At 45.0% G+C, this 21,935-nt stretch overlaps 1 protein-coding gene across 2 annotated transcripts; it reads left to right on the top strand.

The window, feature by feature from the left end:
* Positions 1-21,825, top strand: M1AP (meiosis 1 associated protein). Of its 2 annotated transcripts, XM_050321000.1 has the most exons (10): positions 1-82; positions 5,280-5,572; positions 9,204-9,386; positions 13,141-13,318; positions 17,725-17,898; positions 18,428-18,578; positions 19,231-19,372; positions 19,916-20,122; positions 20,987-21,142; positions 21,364-21,825. In XM_050321000.1, the coding sequence occupies exons 2-10, from the start codon at positions 5,324-5,326 to the stop codon at positions 21,502-21,504; spliced, it is 1,581 nt and encodes a 526-aa protein (XP_050176957.1). In that variant the 5' UTR covers positions 1-82; positions 5,280-5,323; the 3' UTR covers positions 21,505-21,825. The 2 variants fall into 2 exon arrangements, with proteins under 2 accessions (XP_050176957.1, XP_050176958.1); XM_050321001.1 differs by lacking the exon at positions 1-82 and having other exon boundaries at positions 5,266-5,572.
* Positions 21,826-21,935: the final 110 nt, after the last annotated feature.

Raw genomic sequence — 21,935 nt, 5'->3', positions numbered from 1 at the left:
GAGCCACCTCCCGCACGCGGAGCTGCGGGAGCCGCGCCCGAGGTTCGGGACCTGCTCGGGATCGGGAATCGGCACCGCCCAGGTGGGTCCGTGCCCGGAACCGCGGCGTTCCCGGTACTGAAGGGAACTAACTGGGGGAAATGCGGGAGCGGGGAGCGCCCACGGCAGGTGCGGGAACGGGCACTGGCCCGGGCCCGACTCTAAACCACGGACGCGGCAGGGGAAAGGATCTTTTTTTCCAGACTCACTTGTGTAAAACCATGTCGATGATATTTCGAAGTTGGGAGAGCAAAAAGAAAAACCTCTGCTTCCATGGAAACTGAGCAGTGCATCCTCCAAGCTCCTAAGCAACTCCGGGAGTATGGGCTGGGAGGCCTCTGCATCCCAGATCTCACTGGCAGTGGTGTGAGCAGCACGAAAGCAGTGCTCCCCTGCCAGAATTTCATGAAATTCATTAAAGGAGCAAACCTAGTGCTTACCTCCCTGCTCTGTGCCTCACACAGTGGCCAGTACAGAGAAAGATGCCGTGGCAGCAAGAAGTAATGTCTGGAAAACACATGGGATGTGAAAGACCTCAGCAAAGGTGCTGGTGTGCCCTGACACCCCTTTGTAGCTTGGCCACCGTTCATGAACACGTGGCTGTCCCGGCGTCTGTACAGCCCAGTACGGCTGTCCCAGCCCCTGTGCAGCCCAGCACAGTGTGCCAGCCCATCCATCCCCTGCAGCAGGGCCCTGCCCAAGGGACTCTGAGTTTATTTCTGAAGGAGGACTGGCACAGGCAGTGTTTCACCCGCCTCATCTGCTCTGCCGACCTGCTGGGGACTCACCCTGATTCCCACCTGCCCCTCTCCAGCAGGCACCGGCTGTGGGCAAAGCGGAGAAGGGGGATCTGCCCTTCCCAAGCACTGCCATGGAGCAGAGCTGGCTTGTGGTGGTCGAGGCTGCCCAGTTTAGAGACCTCAGTGACCATGTTCCAGGTGGGATTTGTAGGCTTTCCTGTGGGCCAGAAGGCAAGGGCAGCAGGCTGCTGTGTGCTGTATCCTCCTTGCTCTGAGGATCCAGCCACAGAGTTCATTAGGGAGGGAGTGTTGCTATCTAAAGCTTTTTTTAAAAAAGTACAGGGAATATAAACCTGTGAGAATGTTACAGTGAGACTGAAAATTTAGACTCAGAGGCCACATCCAGGATAGAAGAAATTCTGTTAGAGGATCCATCGAAACACATAAACTGGGGGACAATTCCAGTCTACTCCAGTACTTGGGTATATCTCGGGATTTCCCATGTGCCCATTAAAACAGCCTCTGTGGTGATTCCCTGTGTGCAGCATGTGCTGGGGCTCATGAATTATGCAGGTTTATATCAGATTAGTGTGTGTCTTGACATCATGTCATTCTAGTTTCTTAATCAAGATGCCAGGCAAGACGGAGCACCTACCCCGTGAGGCTTCATTAGCTGTACACATAATCTCATCGAAAAGATATTACAGTACCTATAAAGTTTAATTCTGAGAATTCCAGCCCGTCACTCAAACACAAGTCCCCCCTGATAACACAGCTTTCCTCAGAGCGCTCCTGGTGGGGTTTATGAGCTGGCTGTTGTTCAGTTGGAGCACTTGGGCACTATGTGGATTATGTGGCAGCTTTTCCTTGCTCTGCTGCTCTGTCCACACACTGCTTGATAAGGTTTCATCATAACTTGCTGCTTCAGTACTAGAAAACGCCTTTTTCTAAACTCCCCTTATGTTATAGTTCCACTTCTTTTAAGGAAAAAAAATCTATGACGGTTATAATGAGTGATTTTAACACTAATATAAAGTGACTGTTCTTAAAAAGATTTGGTGGGTTTGTGTCAATAAAAGCACAAGCCTTAAGCCATTTATTTATGATTGGTTATAGCACTGATGTATAGAATAACACATAATATCTTCTGTTATATAGGATCTTGAATAATTTCATTTTCAGTAGCTTGATTTTGTACTAACTCTTTTGGTTTTTTTGGTTTTGTTCTTCTGTTCATCCCCACCTTTTTAAATAAATACCTTCCTTTCTAGTCTAGGTGGACAAAAAGATGCAAAACAGAGGCCATTACCACTGCACAGCCATTCCATGTCTCAGGCTTCTCAATTGGTTGCTGGTTTATTCTCTAGTAAACCCACTTATTTATGCAGCTTGATCTGTTTTCCACATGAGAATATTCATGTTTCCCTGGGTCTTGAAGCTTACTCAGAAAATGGCACATTTTTAAACCAGCTATCCTTAATACTCTTTAAGCAGTGGCTTTGGTGTTACTTTCTTAGACTTGGATATTATTTGATGGTTTTGTATAACTGGAACAAATTAAGCATATGGGATGATATGCAAGTGCAGAATGTCCTCAGCATTCACAAGGTACTCAGTATGATAAAGTTTTCTTTATGTCCCTGTTTTTCTCGTTCTGAAATGTCTTCTTGCATTGAGCAAAATGTACATCACTGTTAGCTCTGACAGCTGGTAAGTTCCATTTTATTGAGCTAGAAGTTAATGTCATAGCAGCTGCCAGAACTAACAGTTTTCACTCGTGCACACTGAATTGTCCCATAGGATGGAGCCTCTGGTGGTTCACTCGCTGCTTAAATGAAGATGCCGTTTTACCACAGCAACCAGTTAGACGATTATACAGAATTCTTTAGCTATCCAACCTCACCAGAGCCAAGTGTGACAGGAGGCTGTGACAGAGGTGGGCAGTTTACACTGTATGTCAAATAATATACAGAGAGCTGCATATAAATCATACTAATGTTGCTAAGCGGAGATTAATTAAGACATGACAATTATGAAGAAATGAAATTCACTGAGCTAGTAAAGAGTATAGCTGATGAGGGATCTATTTTACAAAAGCATTTTAAAATAAGCATAGTCCTGTAAAGTGTCAAGAATGAGAGAATTCATTCAAGTTTAGGAAAACTGTGTCTACTTCAGCATCAAGGCTCACTTTTCTCTCTGAACCCAATGCAAATCAAACACCCAACTCTTGTAGATTCTGACTGCTGGATGGGTTTTGTTTCCTTGTTTGATAAAGCACTGGGGGCTCGCAAAGCTCAGTGGTATGAAGCTTCATCGCAAAAAATTCAGACAGACAAGTATTTTCCCAGATTCAGTGATGTAATTTAGTAAACTCTCCTGCAAATTGTAAAGGTCCAGAAGAGACACCAATTAAAGTGGTATCTGGCGGTTTTTCATTTGACAGTGAAATTATATCAGAGGACTAGTCAAAGCAAGATACGTACACATATCTCCATGATCTAGATCAATATGTATAACATTTTCACCAGCTCTAAAGTGTTAGCCTCGGTTTTGGAATTCAAACTGTGATCACTCTGTTTTGCCTTCACTGACAAGAATCCTAGAAATACAGAATTTTTTTCTGATGATATTTCAGTCAAATAGAAAAACATTTATTACTCTTTTCAAGACTTACAGAAATTCTTACTCCGAAGTGCTGGAGGCTGTGGGAAATACAGTATCTTGCCTTCTTGGTGAACATAAAAGAGCTTTTTGTCTGAGCTGAACATACATACAACTGACGGGCATGCATACTGGCCTGGATTCTGACCAGAGCCAGTACAGAAAATGCATCAAACTTACTAATTCTACTGGGAATTGACACAGCTGTAGGAAGAAAGAGTTTATTCTAGTTCCTATTGAGAAGGTATATGCAATTATAAAAACAGTTTTCTGGACACAGATAGACTTGTATGGTTATACAGTACTGTTACTACCAAGACCAAGGCACATTTTTGAAGCATTTTCAATATCCTTACAAAGAGCACTTGAATGTTTTGTTCAGATTTGGTGAAGATTTTATGAAGATTCTTTGTTCACAAAGAAAAACAAATTAACAGGAAAATGCTGGCTCTTGTGCTTAAGATGTATATATTGAAGGGAGATGGGTGGGGGAACAAGCATCATGTTCCAGGTCTGTGGATGAGCACATCTCAATCCTTTGGCTCTACACCTTTGAGACAAACTGCGAGGTGTTTGCTTGGGGCTGATTGGTTTCCTCTGATTTGTACAGGAGGCCGAAGACCTGACAGCACACTCCTGTTTGCTCCTCTCTGCTTCTCTGTGACTGTTTACCAGAAATGGTCATGTTTTCTGAAAGATTGTCTCTCAAGGGAGGGTCTCTCAAGGCACCAGCTGAGCCTTATGCATGCAGAGATGATACGTAGTGATGCTGATGGATGCAAGGGTGGATATTTGAAAGGGAATGAACAAAAAGAGGTGGGGGAGAAATGTGTCCTGACCATATGTTCTGTTCATGTGCTGAAGGGATCTGTGGTCTCCCAGGGCCTTGCAACAAGAGGCCTTACCTCTCTTCCCACGCAAAGGTGACGGGGAATTGGGGAGCCCTCATCTTTCCTCCCCTGCCTTGTGCAAGCCGTCACCTGACACTGGCAGCATTCCTGAGCTGCTCTAACAAACCTCTGTGTCGCTTGGCACAGCTCTGGGACACGTGAAGCACAGCTACCTCCCTGCACAGCATTCCCAGCATCGCCAGCCAACTCTGGGAATCAAAGGTGGTACTTGGCTGGAAGTAAATTCTGTTGGAGTTTCTGACGTTGCAGATGCTTTAAGGTTTGCAGTGCTCCCATGTTGTTGAACAGGACGAGACAGTGCTATGTGTTCATCAAAGCTTTTGTCAGTGCAGAGAGCTTATCCCAGGTGTTAGACAATCTGAAGGATAAAAGTTGGTTCTCCCATCCACCAAGTAATATTTATGTATACGCAATATTTTCTTGATGCATCGTGATGTTCTTTTTTGGATATAGTAGCTACTTGTCCTATACTGCTAGGTATGAAGGAGCAGGGACTGTGTTCTCCTTGGTGTTTGGGTAGAACCTGTTGGCCACTGCAGAACTAGGAGGAGGATTTCACAGTCTTGCTTTCCAGTAGCTGCTGAACATTGTTTGCTGGCCATGGATGCACCTGAGCCCCACTAGGGGATCAGGAGACATGTCACACAGCTCAAGTATGGCTGTGCTGCCAACATTTGTAGCTGCTCCAGCCGCACCTGTAAGAGAGTATCTGCCACGGGTCTTTAGTTGAAGCATTTTGTTTTCTGACCACATGCATTTTCTCTTGTCTTTTGTGGGTTTATCCTAGAGTATGGACAGTGATTGCTTTGGAGAAAGATACAGGAACTTCTGTCATTAACGTCTGCTGTGCCTCAGGTTGGTTTAAATTGAATGGGAAAGAGAAAGTCTCACTCATTGCTGTTCTTTGTTTATTTCTCCCATTCAGATGCAGATGGGTAATTGGACATGTAGTACCTGTGTTCAGAAGCCATGAATTCCAGAAAATTACTCTCAGAAACACGGAGAACTTTTCCTGCTACTAAAGCCCACTGCCAGCAGCCATCACGGATTCTCATTGTGGATGTCACATCACTTTCCTGGGCCAATACTTGCTCTGTGCTCTCTGAGGCTCTGGAAAACACGCTGTGCTTGGCATGTGGCTTGGCAGGGCCCTGCCGTGTGCCCCTGCTGAGCCTCTATGTGGTGCAGCCCCAGCAGGAGTGTCTGCTTCCCTTCACGGTATGGCCAAAACTGGGGCCCTGGGGAGCTCACAAATGGGAATGCAATATATTGTTGTCATTCAGTAAAGAAAGTTACCATTTACTGCAAATGTGTATCTAAAAATTAATCATTCTCAAAAAGCATAGTTTCACAGAATTTTATGAAAAGTGAAGTTTAAAAGAAGTGTAATATTTTTGATCTGTGAAGCTGCTCACATGCATAAGTTAGGTTTTGTTCTCGTCTGTACCATTCCTGTGGTACTTTCTCCACTATCTGTACTGCTTCTCTATCAGAATTATCAAACACAGCCCAAGCTGTAATAATTTGGACAGTGAAAAAATATTACCACTGGTTTCAGATATTTAAATGAAGAGGTGCAGAGTTAAAATATTATTGCCAAATTTGAGAAATATCCTGAAATCACACGATTACAGAATCATTTTGATTGGAAAAGACCTCTAAGTCCAATCCTAAACCCAGCACTGCCAACTCCATCACTAAACCATGTACCTAAGCACCACATCTGCACAGCTTTTAAATATATAGATCTAAGTCAATAAGAACAAGTATTGCACTCATCTGGGGCTATACAGTGGAATAAATGTAGATGGAGAATGACAAGCAGCTCTACAGTAACAGTTTGTGCATGGTAAAGTGCACAAGAATCTATGAAGTCATAGTGTTAGAAACAGTCACACCGAGCAATCTCATTTGCACAACATTAATGTAAACACACAGAACTAACCCTTCCACTTCATACAGCAATGGTGAAAACATTCTGAAATGTTTTGTTAAGTTTTCACATCTCAGGAAAGGTAGAGACCAACTGGGAAAAATAAAAAATCAGAGATAACAGTAATTTACCGAATGTGATCTGCAAGAAGAAGGTGGTTAATGGTGTGTCTTGGTTTAACCTCAGCCAGCAACCAAGTACCACGCAGCTGCTTGCTTTATTTTATAGAACAGGTTATAGATAGTGTGACTCAGATGACTAAGGGAATACCAAAGAAACGTTTTCTGAAGATACCGTGGAATCACTCTGATTAGGGGCTTTAAGAGCAAACACTTTTTCTTGCTTCCTAGGATGAATTTAGTGGTAATTCGTCCTGGCATGTCACTGCAGGACGATCTCGGTGATCTGTTTCACAGCTGGTTCCAGACGTGCTCTCTCTGAGTTTGCATTATGTCCAAGTTAGTTTGTGAGTGTTTGGGGCCAAATACCTACTTTTATAAATACTGGGTATGTCCTGGCACTGGTCCAGCATGTGCTGGCTGACAGCTACCTCCAATCTCATCTGGTAATTGTGGCTCACCAGAGGACGTCTGGCCCTTGACACAATCCCTCTACTTATGAGTATTATGACTCTGCTGCTCTTGGTCAGATGTCTTCTTTATTTAAACAACAATTCTTCATTTTGATAGTCACAGTTTTTAAAGATGGGAACCTTTAGATCATTGTTTGGCTTTCTTCATGTTACAGGCTATTGTATTTCATCAAAGTAGCCATATATCATTAAAACACTTCTTCCAGAAAGCCATCTAGTTTGGGTCTGAAGATATTACAAGGTGGATAATCAAGTACTTTTCTTGATGATTTCTTCCAGTGGTTAATCATTGTCATTGTGAGACTTGCACCTGGTTTCTTATTTGAATTTATTTGTTTTAGCTTCCAAGGGTTTGTTAATATATTTACTCTTTTGGCTAGATCAAAGAAACTGCTTGTATTTTACCCTTTCTTCATCTAAATAGAAGCAAGTCCTTTCTCAGTCTTCCAGCTGGTAAATTTAAGAGAACAAATTATAAATCTAACTGCAAGGCATTTTTACAACCACTTAATAACTTCCAAGCCCTTCTGTATATTCACTCTGCTGGTTTTTGATTCCAGTTCTGGACTCAGCAATGCTGTATAGAGAATTAAGAATACCCCTCCTGTTTGCATGACTGGTCATCACATCAGCTCTTTTGCCATAATACTGCATTTCTTTTGGACTTGTCCAAGACAGCAAAGTTCACACTCAAAGACTTGAGTTAGGCTGTGTGCACGCAGACTGTGAGCTCCCACTCCCCTTCTCCCCAGCATTCTTTGGGTGTTCTGCTCTGGGAGCCATCTCTTTGTTTCAGACATCTGATATTGTACTGAAGCTGGTTTTCAGAGCTGTTCTTTCACTTTTAGGAACAGTAAAGTATTTCAAGGTGACTGTGTTCTTCAGACTATGAGTGGCTGAGGTCACTTAGTTTGTTCAACTGTAGAAGAGGAGACTGAGGGCAGAGCTCATCAGGGTCTGCGGCTTCCTCATGAGGGGCAGTATCGATCTCTCTCTCTGTGACCAGTGTCAGGACCCAAGGAAACAGCTGTAGCTTTTTCAGGGGAGGTTTAGGTTGGATCTCAGGTAAAAGGTTCTTCCCCCAGAGGGTGGTTGGGCACTGAACAGGCTCCCCAGGGCAGTGGGCGCAGCCCCAAGGCTGCCAGAGCTCCAGGAGAGTTTGGACAACGCTGAGGGACGGGCGGGGGTTGTTGGAGTGTCTGTGCAGGGCCAGGAGTTGGACTGGATGATCCTTGTGGGTTCCTTTCAATTCAGGACATTCTACATGTTTCTATGGCTCAGTGAACCTAATTTCACTAACAGTGGTGTCTGGTAGTCTGCTTCCAGAATCAGGAGCAGTTTTACATCTCTGTCTGATGAGTATGTGTCCATTTCAGCCTTCCTCAGAAATAGCAGGGTTCCATTAGTTCTCCTGCACCCCTGAATTTGCCCATGTCTCAACAGGGCAGACTGTGAGCACAATGTCTTTCTGATCCAGCTAGAGAAAGACTTGACACTGTTCAGTGAGGAATCAAGAAAGAGCTGTATTAAAGGGTGCTTGTTAGACAAGTCATGTGAAGTCAGGAAAGTCCCCGAGCTGAAAAGAAAGAGTGGGAGAATACATGGGGAAGTGTCATATACGGTAACCTTTGTCGTAGTCTTTCCTGGGTGTTTGTTTATGGTCTCCCCAAAAGGGTCTGACAAGTCCAAAGAGCTTCCCTGGAAAGGGCAGGGAGGCAAAGAAAAAGAAACCAGAAAGTACGTAGATAACTGTAGAGGACAGCAAATGGTGACAAGATAGGATGTGAGCATTAAAGCATCAAAAACTTTTAATGTGGGACTGAATAAGGACTGAGCAGAGCACCTCCAGCTGATGGTGCTCCCTGGCATTGATGGCATGAGCTTGTGGAACTCATTTTTGAGCCACACTCTAACTCCAAACCCTCCTGAAGGAATTCCAGAGGTTCACAGCTCAGTGAACAAAGAGCAGAGATATGGCAGGAGTGACTGTGGCCTGGGGATGTTCCACCATCTCAGTGTTCCTATTCATGTCCCAAGTTCTGCCTGTTACACAGGGCTAGAGAAAAGGGTCATGTCCTATTCCTGCATTTTGGCTTAGCAACAGGGAGACAGCTGAAAACTTGAGGAGCGGTCATGTGTATTGTTACTGACCTAACAACCAGCTGGGTTGAATCCATATTACTGTTCACTGTTTTATGACTTGGCTCCTGCCCCCAGTCTAAGCTCAGTGCTGTGAATTCAAAAAACCTTCTTCCACATTATGGAAAGATATTTCATATTATTTGTTTAACAGTCTTTCATGTTCACTGAACACTGTTTTGCAGCAAGTGAAAGAAAACTTTGCACGAATTCAAGCCTGCATTTCGGAGCTCCGTTTGCTTCCAGCAGAAGGCTGTTTCCCACAGGGGGGGAATGGAGTGGTACAAGCTGTGCAGGATGGATTGCAGCAATTCAAACAATACAGCAGACACACAGCAGCAGGAGGCTCAACGAACAGTTCTGTTGAGGTAAGAGAATGTTGGGAAGGTAGTGAAAGCCATCCCATTTCACCAATCATGCTTTATAAATGGATAATCTCATGTACAGTGAACATGCCAGAACATTTTAGGTATTCAGCAGTCTGGCTGTTTCAGAGATCCACTGTCCAGAAATCCTGGATGGAAATACCAAGTCCTTGAATCCCTCTGTATAGATTCCAGTGGAAAAGGGGACATTATCTAGGGAAAACTATATGTACAGCAGTCCTATCAATTGGATTTCCTGGGACAGGATCTAACAGGTGTTGGTGGCTGTGTTCTCATCCGGGTGTGTGTGCTTGCATAAGAAGGAGGGAAGCTGCTAATAACACACGAGAACAGATATACGAAGGTAGAAAACAGAGCAAGGTTCACAGGGAAGCGGTGTTTTTTAAGCAGCACCAACTGATGTGACGGAACAGAGAGTTAGAGGGGGAAGGACTCAAAAAAATGGTGTTTTCCTCTGGACATAAGAAATATCATCTCCAAACAGTCTTTTATTTCAAACTTCAGTGGCTCAGGGTCCACCTGGCTTTGGAGCTTTGTCAGTCATAAAAACGAATTGAGACTTCCATGAGTGAAATTTCAGGAATCCTTTTATTTTGTTTAGATCCTTTAACCCTTCCGGAGTCACACAGAGTCATGCTGTGATCAGGCAGACTCTCCTAGCTGTAATTGGGACTCACTTGCCTATCCAGGAAGTCTTCCTCCTGATTTTCTGCCTTTCTGTGTTTTCTTAAGGCCTTGAGGTATCTTTCCTGCCCATTTCAAATGGGATTTGCGCTTTTGTAAAGCTGGGGGTTGGAACAGACTGAGTATACATTGTAGACAAGACCTTTTTTGACACCCAACAAAGTCCAGGATGACTTCTAGTATAGTTGAAGGCATAAGCTACATTCAAAATTAAGCTATCCATGAGTATAGGGAGTTTATATTCCACTAAGCAATCCTTGTTCCTCTAGATTATGCAAGTACATTGTACTTCTCTTTGCAAGAGGATGTAAGACATGCTGCAGTGACAGGCTGTGATCACAGACCGGTAGAAGGCCATGTTTCTAAAAGAGGCAGCTTTCTGCTTCAGATTCTTAAGTGATTGCATTGTTTTTTTCATCACAAGCATTTTTTTTATGCAGAGTAAGTTGAATTTGTATTTCTGTTTCCTTTTCTCAGAAGACCTTTGAGTGGTTTTGCTCAGATACAGTATCTTTTGAAGAAATAAAAAATACGGGGTTTTAATGCTTCCTTCTTGGAAGTGAAGCCTGGATAAGATAGGCCAGTTAAAGTAAGCATTTACCCTGTTACATTCAACTGTATCAGACAGACTATGTGCGGTGCCTGAGTACTTGACATCTCCCACAAGTCACCATTTCTGTTTTTGAAGCCTTTTCTTCTGAAAGAGGCACTCTTTGGCTTTTGGTTTTTTTGTTACACTTCTAAAGTAAAATGAGTTAAACCAAAAAGCTTTCCACGTACTTTCCCCAATGTGGAAGAGACTCCTCCTGAGCTGCACTCCAGGGACCAGCATCGAGGAGCTCCCTGGGACAGCCAGGCCCAGGCAGGAATAACAGGGACAGGACCACAGCAGAGGGGTGAAGAAACAGCCTGTCAGAAGCTGTCGATGCATGTGCAAGTGTGTGAGTAGCAGGAACATGAGTGCTTGTGCAAGCATTACACCTCTATTAGAGGGCAATTGCTGTAGTGTGAGACCACGGTGTCCAGTTTTTAGAGCACAGGGTTGCCACTGACTATCTGCTCGTGCAAATCAGCTGTAGGCAAATGTGCATTTTCATAACAGTCAAAACACAAAGATGAAAGAATATTCCTAGCTGACCAGTAAGCATAGGAGGCAGATTTTGTTACAACCTGTAATCATTTAAAACCCAACTAGTAGTTAAAAGTAGAAAGAATTACTTACTCTTTTGAGATCCTAACTTCGGAGGGGAAAAATCATCAGCATCGACAAAACTAAATCTCAGTAGCAGCTACAAGGGCAGGAAATGTGGCCAACCTGCAATAGGATGAAAAGCATTTTTCAAGTCAGCAGTAGCCCATTTTTTTGTCAGATTGGGAAGTATAATGGCATTAAGGGATTATATGTAGAAACTGTTGTAAAACAAAAGGAAGTCAAAGTAGCTACCTCCACTTTTGTATGTGGTAAAATATTTCTCCTGGTCTCTGACCAGCATGTGCTAGTCTGACTCAGGTTGTGAAAAGGGTAAATTGGAAGTAACACGCTACAGATATAATACAACCACGGTTTTGAGGAAATAAAAATTCATCATACGCTGATGCATCAGTATAGCAAATGCTCTTGCTTTAGCTCTTTTAGGCAGTTCAGCTACCCCCAGCTTAAGAGCAGTTCCTGCAAGCCATTTTCATTAGTTCCTAAAAGGTGGCCATGATAATATCTTTATTCCCAGTAACTCAGAGGCAAACACTAGGGAGAAGTTTGGTTGGAGAGGTTTACTTTGTTAGGGAAATTAGGCTTGATCTGGCTTCAGCAAGGCTGACACACCTCCATGTCCCTAGGCCCTACAAATTGCAAGGCTGAGCTGATATTCCCATCAGGCAAATGAACACAGAACACACATGTAACACATATGTACAGGCGTATGTGTTCACACAGATCACAGATGCTCAGAGCACTCACACACTCACACACTGCACTGATGGTCTCAGCCTGTGCACCTCTCTGTCTGAGCAGGATGAGATCCATCTGGGGGAATATATATATATGCATAGATAAATGTGTGTGTACACACACACATCTCTGTCTGCATGCCTACAATGTGGATCACTCCAGCAGCTGGTCTCAGGCATTCAGTCTACCCAGTACCTGCTCCTAGATCCCAGTTTCCCTAGTTTCTGGCATCTGAACATGTGAGTCCCCAAGGCTCCAGTTACTGGTACAAACTGTCACAGTTGTTACACGCAGACACACACAGACCTGTCTAGAAATCTCCTCATCCCTCCAACACCCAGCTCCTCCCCCATTCTCACCCTTGAAACCCCCTTGGCTCCCAGGCCATGTCACCCCTTCACTGTCTGGTCTGTTCCTACCTTCGCTGACAATCACAGACGGACAGACCTCCCACCTGAGCTGTGCTCCAGCTGCTGCACTGAGACCCTCAGGCACACACAAGAGAGTCCTCACCCAGGAAGCTGGTGTTAAACATGCCTGACAAGTTTCTAGAAACTCTTCTAAAAACTCCTTGCAGTTACTTACTCAGTATTACACCAAATAGTAGTAGTGGGTATCACACTTACTGCTGCTCTCTTAAGAAATATCTTTAGGATAGACTGTATTCTTCTTTTAAAAAATATAAAATTCCCATTCAGCTTTCAAGTGAGAAGGCCAGATTTAATCTATTTGAACTATAAGTGACACAGCAATGGGAGGAAGTGGTGTCAGGGTAAGTCCCTCCTTACACACACGGACTCACTGACTGTACATGCAAAGCACAGAGCTCAAGACACCTGTGAATTATTCCACCTTCCAGCAGTGGCACAAAACCTACAGATGTTCCTCCAGGGACCCTCTCAGTCCATTTCATATTGGCTTAAAGTAAGCCAAAGCTCAAAAAAATAGCTTTCAAATCTGGTTTTGAATGGATGAGATATTTCAGTGAGATTTCTCCTTCCTCCATAGGTGGGACCAGTGCTATTCAAACAGACCAGGCATTATCACCTGTCAAGAGAGGATTAGGGTAGAGGCAGCTCTTGCACACTCTGGTTTGTGTTTCAGATCACAATTCTGACTAGCCAGTCCAGCAAAGAAATGGTAAAGCAGCTGGAAAAGAAATTAAAAGATGTAGACCTTGTGAGTCTTCGAAGAATACAAGTCATTGAGGTTTTGAAAAGAGACTTCCTGGAGCCCGAGGATGTGGAGCAGTGTGTGCCAGCAGAAGAGCCCAGCAGCAGTGGTGAGTGTAAGGCAGGCAAGGTGCTCAGGGAGGTTTGGGCAGGACAGCCACTAGTTCTTGCTTTGGTCTGATATCTGTCACTTTCCTTTGTGCCATTTAATGTCACTTGGGTAAGTGAGAGCTGCTGTGCCTGGAGGAACAGCGGGAAGTTTGTACCACAGCACTTCTCTGGAGCTTTAGCACATTTGGGCAAAAGGAGTGTATAGACTCCATGCATTAATTCAGCTCCAAGTATTACTTAAAGTTTACATCATGTGCAATACAGCTTCACTGAGGGATTAAAGAGAAAAATATACTGAGTTTATGGGGGTAACTGACTCACGCACACCCCTTCTGCTGCTGAACATCACCCTGGGCTCTTGACTGCCTGATCAAAAGGTCCTCGATGCAAGCAGAGGCAACCTGAATCCTTGAAGCAGGTAGTGGGGAAAAGAGAGGCAGGAAGGCAGTTTGCAATTTCAAGGGTCCCCTTCCTTAGTCCTTTCTGCTGAACTACATATTGCACAGTGCTGGGAAGAGTTTCTTTCACTGACTAAATCAGGTACTCAGCCTCTTGATTAACTGTTTTTTTGTCACTAATAATGTTCTTGTTTACCTACTGCTGCTTTTCTCCATGCTTAGGACAGTTTTTCTTGAGCAATTAAGGTTGTATTTCTTCAGTAACCAGTGGTTGTACACCAGTGAGTTCTTTACAGCCTTCACTTTCCACACACCAGTGAGTTCTTTACAGCCTTCACTTTCCACAACGGGTCTCCTTTTACAGGTATTTCCTGCAGACACTTAAATTCCCCAATGAACAAGACGCACCTGGTTCCAAGCTCTGCTTCACACAGCAAGTTCTCACAATGAGTTGATAATGAATTTAAAAAACTGAGTCCAGATGCCTTCCAAAGTTAGTGTAAGACCTGTTCCTAGCAATGTCAATATTGTTTTTACTGAGTGACAGGCAATGCTGGATACTGTTGCCTTACTTGTCTCTATCTCTCTTTTCTGGTTACAGTAGCAAATTTCTGATCAATTGTCATTGTAGGGACTGGGAATGTTTAGGTGGGTTGCGGGTTCCCTTTTGCCCTGTCCGTCACACCCCTGGCCACATGATTCATTAGTGAAGGAATGAGCAAGTACACTCCAGACCCTGGATTTTTCCTGGCCATATCTCTGAAGAACTCCTCTCTTAATTTGACAGTTCTCAGCAGTGGGAATTTAAGCAGTGAGAAATTCAGAAACTGAAAGTCCTGTTAGGTCCTGTTTTGACCGTTTTTGGTTTAGAGCAAAAGGTGCTGAGCAGACTCTAAATAAACCAGCGGGATGCTGATGCAAAGTCCAGTTCCAGCTCAATACATTGCTATGTTGCTGTAACTGCAGCTTTCATACCTGCATTTTGGTTTTCCTAGCTTTCAGATCTCCTTGGTCCTTTCAGCTCTTTCTCAAGGCTGGTAAAACAATAAAATGCTACATAGCAGGAGTCTAGGCTGGTTTTCCCCCATGTGCAGCACAGCACTCATTGGTGTGTCTGCTACAGGTGACGATGGCTCTCCGTGCTGCCCCTGCATCCCACTGAGCTGCTGGCAGACCAAACCAAACACTGAGTCCTATAATCCAGCACTTAGAGGGACATCAACCCTCTTACTGCCAATTAAAAGCTTCCTTTCCCTCTGTGAGACATGGCTGGTTATTCTGAACTCTGAGAAGGCCTCTGCAGGTAAAACTGCTTGGCTAGAGAAAGGGTGTGCACTGTTACCACTAAGGGGGGGAAAAGGGAGGAGGAGGAATCAAGGTTCTGCCACTCTGACCTCACTTTAGAATGCATTTAATATGCCAAAACCACACCAAAAAAGGGGGTTATAAAGGTGTGGAAGGAACCGATGCATAGAGTTCTGAGGTTGGGGTATTCTTGTCCCTATGGAAAGAGGGCAGCATTTTGGGTGGTTGCAAATGCTGACTTCTTTGGTGAGAAGGGTTGTTGTCAGTACTTTGCATCGAGCTGGTGCTGCACAGAACCCTGCAGGGAAGCCTTAGAAGAGTAGACACCTCAGAGGAGGAGACGCTCTATGTCTCTCTGTCAGAGGACTGCTTTAGAGAATGGAAAACTCCACCATGTTATTTTTAAAAGTGGAGTTGCATAGCCCTTCACTCAATAAATGGAATTAAAATATAAATAGGGATGCAAAGGCCATTGAAATTTCAGATGATGAAATTCTAATTTTCTGAGTAGAAGACTGGGATGAAGTATTTACTTTCTAAAAGAAGCACCAGGGAAGAGGTAGTTCAAATAATTTGAAAAAGGAGCCCAGCTGGTTTATGAAAAGGATTTTTTAACCTGTTGGAACTCCTTTTCTCTGTTTCTGAAAAAAAAAAAAAAAATTGTCCTGTAAAAAAAATACAGTAAAGAACATTGAAGTTACAAGATTCAGCATGTAGGAAGTGCAAGATTAGTTCTGTGTTGAACTACAGAATAAACATTGCAGTGGAGCACTTAATTAAGAGGTTCATCCCACTGAGAGTATTTCTTCCATTAGTTTGTTTCATGGCTGTTTGAACCTACTGCATTTTTAATATCCAGACAGGATCAGGATATCCCCTCCATAGGCTTATTCCCTAGGTTATACACTCCATAGGTTAGTGCAGCTGGAAAAGACTCCAATATTTTGAAACCCCACAGCTGGCAAATCTTAGAATAGCTTTGAACATGCTCAGAACAGTCTGGGTAAGAAACAGTGTCTGCTTTCTTCACAAGAGGAATTCCTTGGGAGGTGTGTTTCCAGACGAACACAGACCACCTGATGAGGGACAAGGATTGCTTTTTCAAACTGCAGAGCAGCTCCTCTGTGGGGCAGAGGCTAAATCTGCAATGTTTCTGTAATTATAAAGCATTAGTGCTTGCCAGACTGCAGAGAGAGAGGCACAACCTACAGGATCCCAATGCCTTCCCCAAGGCTGGGAGGTGGAGACAGAGGGGAAGTGTGTCCTGCTGTGACAGCTGTGCTGCCCAACAGGGTGGGTGCAAGTTGCAGAGCATCTGAAGAATTACAGCCATTATAGTAGGCCTGGATTATTTGCCAGGTAGAGGGAAATAAATGAATTTCGGGGGGGGTGATTTTTTTTTAATACAGGAGCAGATGCATAGTGTCATTTTAGTCAACTAGAAATACGCATGCGTAAAGAAACGATTTCTTGGTACAGATGGATATAGCACTGGTTTTTAGTCCCCCACTGGCCTGGTAAACACAAATGGGGAAAAAAAGGCTATTTGTACTATTTATTCATATTCTCAGAAAACATGCTTCACGTCCTGACTGTATGGTAAAGCAATCAGTGCTACCAGGCTGTCTGTATCTTCTGTGTTTACAAGTGGGTATATTGCACGTCTTACACATTTTGCAAATTGATCATCTTTTTTCTTGTTTTCCCCTCTACCTGTTGTTTTTTGTTGTTTTTTTTTTTTAAATTATTATTATTATTATTTAATCTGCTGTTCTACAAGCTAGCTTCTCGTTTGGATGCACCTTTGAAGTATGATTGGTTTGGGGTTTTTTTGTAAGGATTTATCTTGGTTTTGATCTGCCCGAATGCTCCAGCCTACATTTCTCCATGCCTAAAAGTTGTTACTCAACCATACATACTTGTCTGCACCTCTGACATGGGAGCTTAAATACTTGCTATGCCCTTGCCAACATATTTACCTTATCCTTTTAATTTCAGTTTAACAAGTCTCTAAATTTTATGGATTCCACTCGTTTGAAATGGGGTGTAATGGTGGTAGATAGTTTTGCCTCCTGGTGCATCTGCTAGGATGTTCTACCCTGGGACTGCTGGGTTACCAAGCAGCACTGATCAGTAATGTGCTGAAACCTGCCCTCTTTGTGGGCCAGGTCTGGGCCAAGTGTTGCTTCTGTTCCCCTCAGGTCTATGACCAGCTGCTCTTTTAATGCAAGTTAAGAATATTCAGCCATTTAGCCTTCGGGCCATTCTGCAAAGTAAGGTTCACCTTCGGGGTGAGGAGTAGGACTTTTCTATCATTCCTACCAAATTCCCTAGTTGTGCAATCTCTCTGATTTCCCATAGCATCACATATCCAGTGTCCCTTGCTAAGGGAAAAGGAGAAAATGCTTTAAAACTGAGGAGTCTCTGAGGCCAGTGCTGCCATGGTTCACATCAGTCACAACTTGTTCTTTGGAGACAGTCCCAGCACCCCAGTGAGGGAAAGGGTGTTGGGGTGGCCTGTGGAGCAGGTCAGCTCCCAGCAGTGTCCCTGGAGTCACAGTGCTGCGTTTTGATGGCTTCTGATGCACTTTTTTTGTGACAGCACTGAAGGTACTAAGGAGGGTGGAAAATGCAAAAGAATGTTCTTTTCTATGGCTAAAAATATGTGTGCTTTTACACCTTTTTTTCCCCCTCCCCCACAGACATTGCAATCCTGGGAATGGACTTTGATGTGCAAACCGTAGAGGACAATGTCATCAGTTTGGAGATGCTGTTTAAAACATGGCTCCATGACTATGGCATGGAGAGGGAACAGCTCCATCTCCTCCTTCCGTCGGGAGGTTTCAGCCATGCCGCTGCACCCAAGAGCACCATAAGTATTTAATTTTCTCTTCCCCTCTTCAGGGAGCTCCTGAGTCCCACAGCCTTAAAGGTTATCCAGGCTTGTCCTATGGGCCTTTCTCCCTCCCATTTAGAGAGTGAGGTCCCACCGAGCGAGGTCTCTAGGTGACTGGGAAAGCTGGGAATTGTCTCAGTCTGGTAGGAGCCTATTGCTCAGAACGCTGCTTGTTTGCTGCCGTGTCCCGTGGCTGCTGTGACTACAATAATTTCCATTATGCAGCAAAATGTGCCTGGAGGAGCACGTGAATTTATAGCCATGTAGTCAAGAGATAAGGGGCCTTTTACATCTTGAGAGTTGAATGGCCCTAAAAAATGTGTTCCTTCTGTTCAATACTAAAAGTCTGTGACAGAGCTGCACTTAAGTAAAGGCTGTCTTACAAAAGGACTTAGTTTGTATTTATATCTAGTGATTTAACACTAAAATAGCTCATGTTTTTTGGAATTGCTTTGAGCATGTCATGTGCTGAACATTTCCAGTGACCTAAACCAGTCTCCTTCTTCCAGTGTGCCTGAAGTGCGACCTGCAGGAGAGACTGCTCGACCCAGCTCTGCTTTCGGGGCCGGCTGATGGCACTGTGAGAGCAGCAGATCCCAGTTCTCCCTGGCACGTGGCAGCCTGGCCAGCCACAGGGCTGCACAAACTCCAGGTGGTAAAGTAAGTGTTGCTTCGTGCCTCACACTCAGTACCTGCGAGGTGGTGGAACAGCAGCTTCACCCTTCCTGTGCAGTGTCAACCTGGGACCTGGTAACATCATCATAAAGCACTGGGGGACTCAAAAGTTCTGGTGAGCAAAACTGTGATATGAGAGACCCTCAGCCCTGTAACTCTTCCTGTCACGGAACAGCACAGCCCACACACAGACAGGAGCACAGCCACAAGTGGTATTGCCTTGGCACTGGCACTGATGAGTGTAACACCATAGGTGTTATTCGTGCAACAGTTGTTTCCCTCCAGTGTAAAGTTCTGTAGCTTGCAGGCATTGCAATAGTTTTGCTGTTCTCTCACTACATAATGAAACCACAGCAATTAATTGGATGTCAGAGCCTGAGATCATTAGTTGGATTAGTAGTAAAAAAGCAAGCAAAGCCTCAGTGCTGTGTGACTTCACCTAAGGATGTGCTTGCTTTCCTGTCAGCAGTTCGTGGCTGATAAGCACAGAGCATAGCACGAGTGATGCTCTCTAGTATCTTTTCTGAGGTTTATTTATAGGGGAAAAAAAGTTATTTTTGAGCTATGCAGTTGCTATTAAAATGATTCTCATCCTGTCAGTAGCTGAAGAGCACTAACAGGAGCCATATGCTTACAGGGCTCTGAAGTCTGAGGGGGTCTGTGAGTCTGTACTGTATGGCCTGCCCTTCATCATCAAGCCCACGAGCTGCTGGCAGCTGGACTGGGATGAACTGGAGACAAACCAGCACAGCTTCCATGCTTTATGTCACAGTCTTCTGGTGAGTATGTGAAAATTGCAGTGTGATGGGGAGGGATTGCCAGAGAAAGGAATAGTTAGTGCAAACCCTGTAAGATTGTAGCCTGCACCAGAAAACACTTTTCAGAAGCTGCAACTCATCTTATGGGCCAGAGCTGTGCTTGTAAATCTTTCCAGCCCCAAGGCATCCACTCGAAAGATGCTACAGCACATCAAACCTTAGAGAAGACCCACAAGCCTATCAGAAATCCAGTGTTTGGGGATATGAAGTGCAAATGTCAGAGTTGGAGTTAGATCTGCATCTTTAACTCTGAATAAAAATTAACCTAGGCTTGGACTGTGGAAGAGTATCCATTACTGACAAGTTGTAAAGCAAAATTGGATGTTTTTCTTAAGAATTGACTTGCATTTAATTTAAAAATGTCCTCAACCATACTGCAAAATATTGTTCTTACTCGGATGTGTGAGTCTGTGCCTGCTCCTGAGCACTACAGCCCACACTGACAGTGCTGAAGGAAGTGGCTCTTGCCTGTTGTTCACATTGGGTTTGGCTTTTGCCATTTAGCAAAGGAAGTGGATGCTTTTGGCCAAGTACGAACCTCAGAACACGAGTCCAAACTGGAACATTGTGGTGCATTCCTATTACGTCATCGTCCCTTCCGACTCTGCCACTCTACTTGTCAAAGCAGTCGCCGTCAGGGAGCTCCTGCTGCCTTCAGCCTTCCCAGCCCTCCTTACTGAGCACCCCGAGCGAGTCCGTGGCCCCATAGAGGTGAGTCAGCGCAGCCCCGCTCTAAGCTCTGTGCCCAGGTCCCAGGGCAGTCACCGGAGCCCTGCGCTAACCCCTGTGCCAAGGTCCAGCTGTACAGGCAGAGATCAGAGCAATGATCAGCCCTATGCACAGGCAGTGCAGCTGCTGCTGAAGCTGTAGCTGTCTCCCTCATTGCCAGGGAACACAGATCTCCTCACACCTCAGAGAGAGGTGCTTTAGGCAATAGATAAATCGATACGTAGGGTACCTCTGTTTCTTCCAGTAGATTCAGGCTTCTGCATTTCCTCTTGTTCTCTCAAATTGTCTGCCTCTGCTCCAGGTGCTGCCAGGAAGGGCAGAGCTCTCACTACAGTCTTAGCAGATAAATAGAGAAGGAAGTGGCTGTGAAAATGTCTAGTGACAGCTGGAATATGATGGAGCACTCCAAAACTTCTTTCCAGCAGAGGACATATCCTACAGCTTTCTTCATAGACAGTTAATGCCTGTCTTTTGGAGCAATGTTGTATGTCTGTTGTGGAGAGCGGGAAGAGGTCTTATGTGGCAGAGTTGAGGGTGATGGTGCCCAGAAGGGGTGCTCCAGTTAGTTGGCTGTTTCTGGGCATGGGAAAGGATAGGACCGCATCTTGCAAGGGAATGCTTAAATCCACTAAGACCTGGTGGCAGATGCCTCTTGTTCCATACACAGCTAAGAGTGCTCCTTGTGGGTAGCGGCACAGCCAATCACTGCAGGGTGGCATGGAGTGTCTGCAACACATCCCTGCAAACCACCCCTGCCAACGCTAGAAACAACAGATCCCTCTCCCACACAAACCACAGCCTCCACCTGTCACATCCCATAGCAATTCAGTTCTTTCTCCTGAGCAGAGTGCCCTGAACAGCTTGGAAGTGGAAGTTGCTTATAACCCCTTACACCTAAAAAGCAACCTCTACAAATACCTGAAGAGTTCGTTGTACAAACCTCCGCATCGGCAGCAGGCCCAGCCCCGGGAGCAGCGCCCAGAGCGGCATCAGCCTAAGCAGGTAAGTCCCTTGCCTGTGACCAGCCTGGAGTGTGTGTTCTGCTCTTCTGGTCAACTTCCTACAAGAAGGGCTGAGGGCAGGTCCCTGGTACCCAGCAGGGATGGGTGCAGGATCAGCTCATGCAGCTGAGAGGGACGCTGGGCACATTCAGACACAACCACAGTGGGACAAGCCAGTGCCTCCTTTACAAGGTGCATTTGTGTTTTGTCCCTGTCTTGCAGCCCCAGAGCAGAGCCAAAGCTGCAGTGGCACCCCTTCTGATGGCTCCCTCTCCCCTCCAAACATTCAGACCAGCATCAGCGAGGAGGGACTCCTGTGAGCGCTCCCCCCTCCCCAGGGAGTATGATGAGTTCCTGCAGTGAAGCCCAGGCTCTGCTGGGGCTGCCCATGTGCAGTCACAGCTCAGCTTCTTGCTCAGCTGCACTGGGCCGGAAGCGGTCAGGCCAGACACTGAGCTCAGTCTTGGTCAGACAGGCACTTCCTATCATTTGTTCCTCCTTGTTGTTTTACAGTTTTGTTTGTCACCGAGTCAGCCTGCAGGTAGTGTGCTGCTCTGGGACCCTCTGTCCAGAGATCCAGCTATCCCCCACACCACCACGTATTTCCTGTTCTTGTCGGCACAAATCACAAGCGTGCCTCAAATTTTGGTTTCTGAGACTGGGCTAACACAGGCCAAAAACCACAGATTGCTGTCAGCGGGTGCGGAGGAACTGCAAGCAGGGTGGTGAGGAAATCAGACAGATGAGGCAGGCAGTGAGTGACACTGAGCTGCCCTCATCCTGCAGCAGCAGGT

This window comes from Myiozetetes cayanensis, unplaced genomic scaffold, assembly GCF_022539395.1.
Source record: "Myiozetetes cayanensis isolate MyiCay16 unplaced genomic scaffold, myiCay2020 scf26, whole genome shotgun sequence".
Taxonomy (NCBI): Eukaryota; Metazoa; Chordata; class Aves; order Passeriformes; family Tyrannidae; genus Myiozetetes; species Myiozetetes cayanensis.
The sequence above is the reverse complement of the archived record's forward strand: the minus strand, read 5'-3'. Positions and strand labels throughout refer to the sequence as shown.

What these genes read in the sequence shown, in the direction of transcription:
- M1AP (XM_050321000.1), top strand. Translation starts at nt 5,324, where the DNA reads ATGAATTCCAGAAAATTACTCTCAGAAACACGGAGAACTTTTCCTGCT. An exon ending in CTTTATGTCACAGTCTTCTG is followed by an intron (nt 19,373 to 19,915) that starts GTGAGTATGTGA and finishes TTTGCCATTTAG; the next exon opens with CAAAGGAAGTGGATGCTTTT. An exon ending in AGCGGCATCAGCCTAAGCAG is followed by an intron (nt 21,143 to 21,363) that starts GTAAGTCCCTTG and finishes CCTGTCTTGCAG; the next exon opens with CCCCAGAGCAGAGCCAAAGC.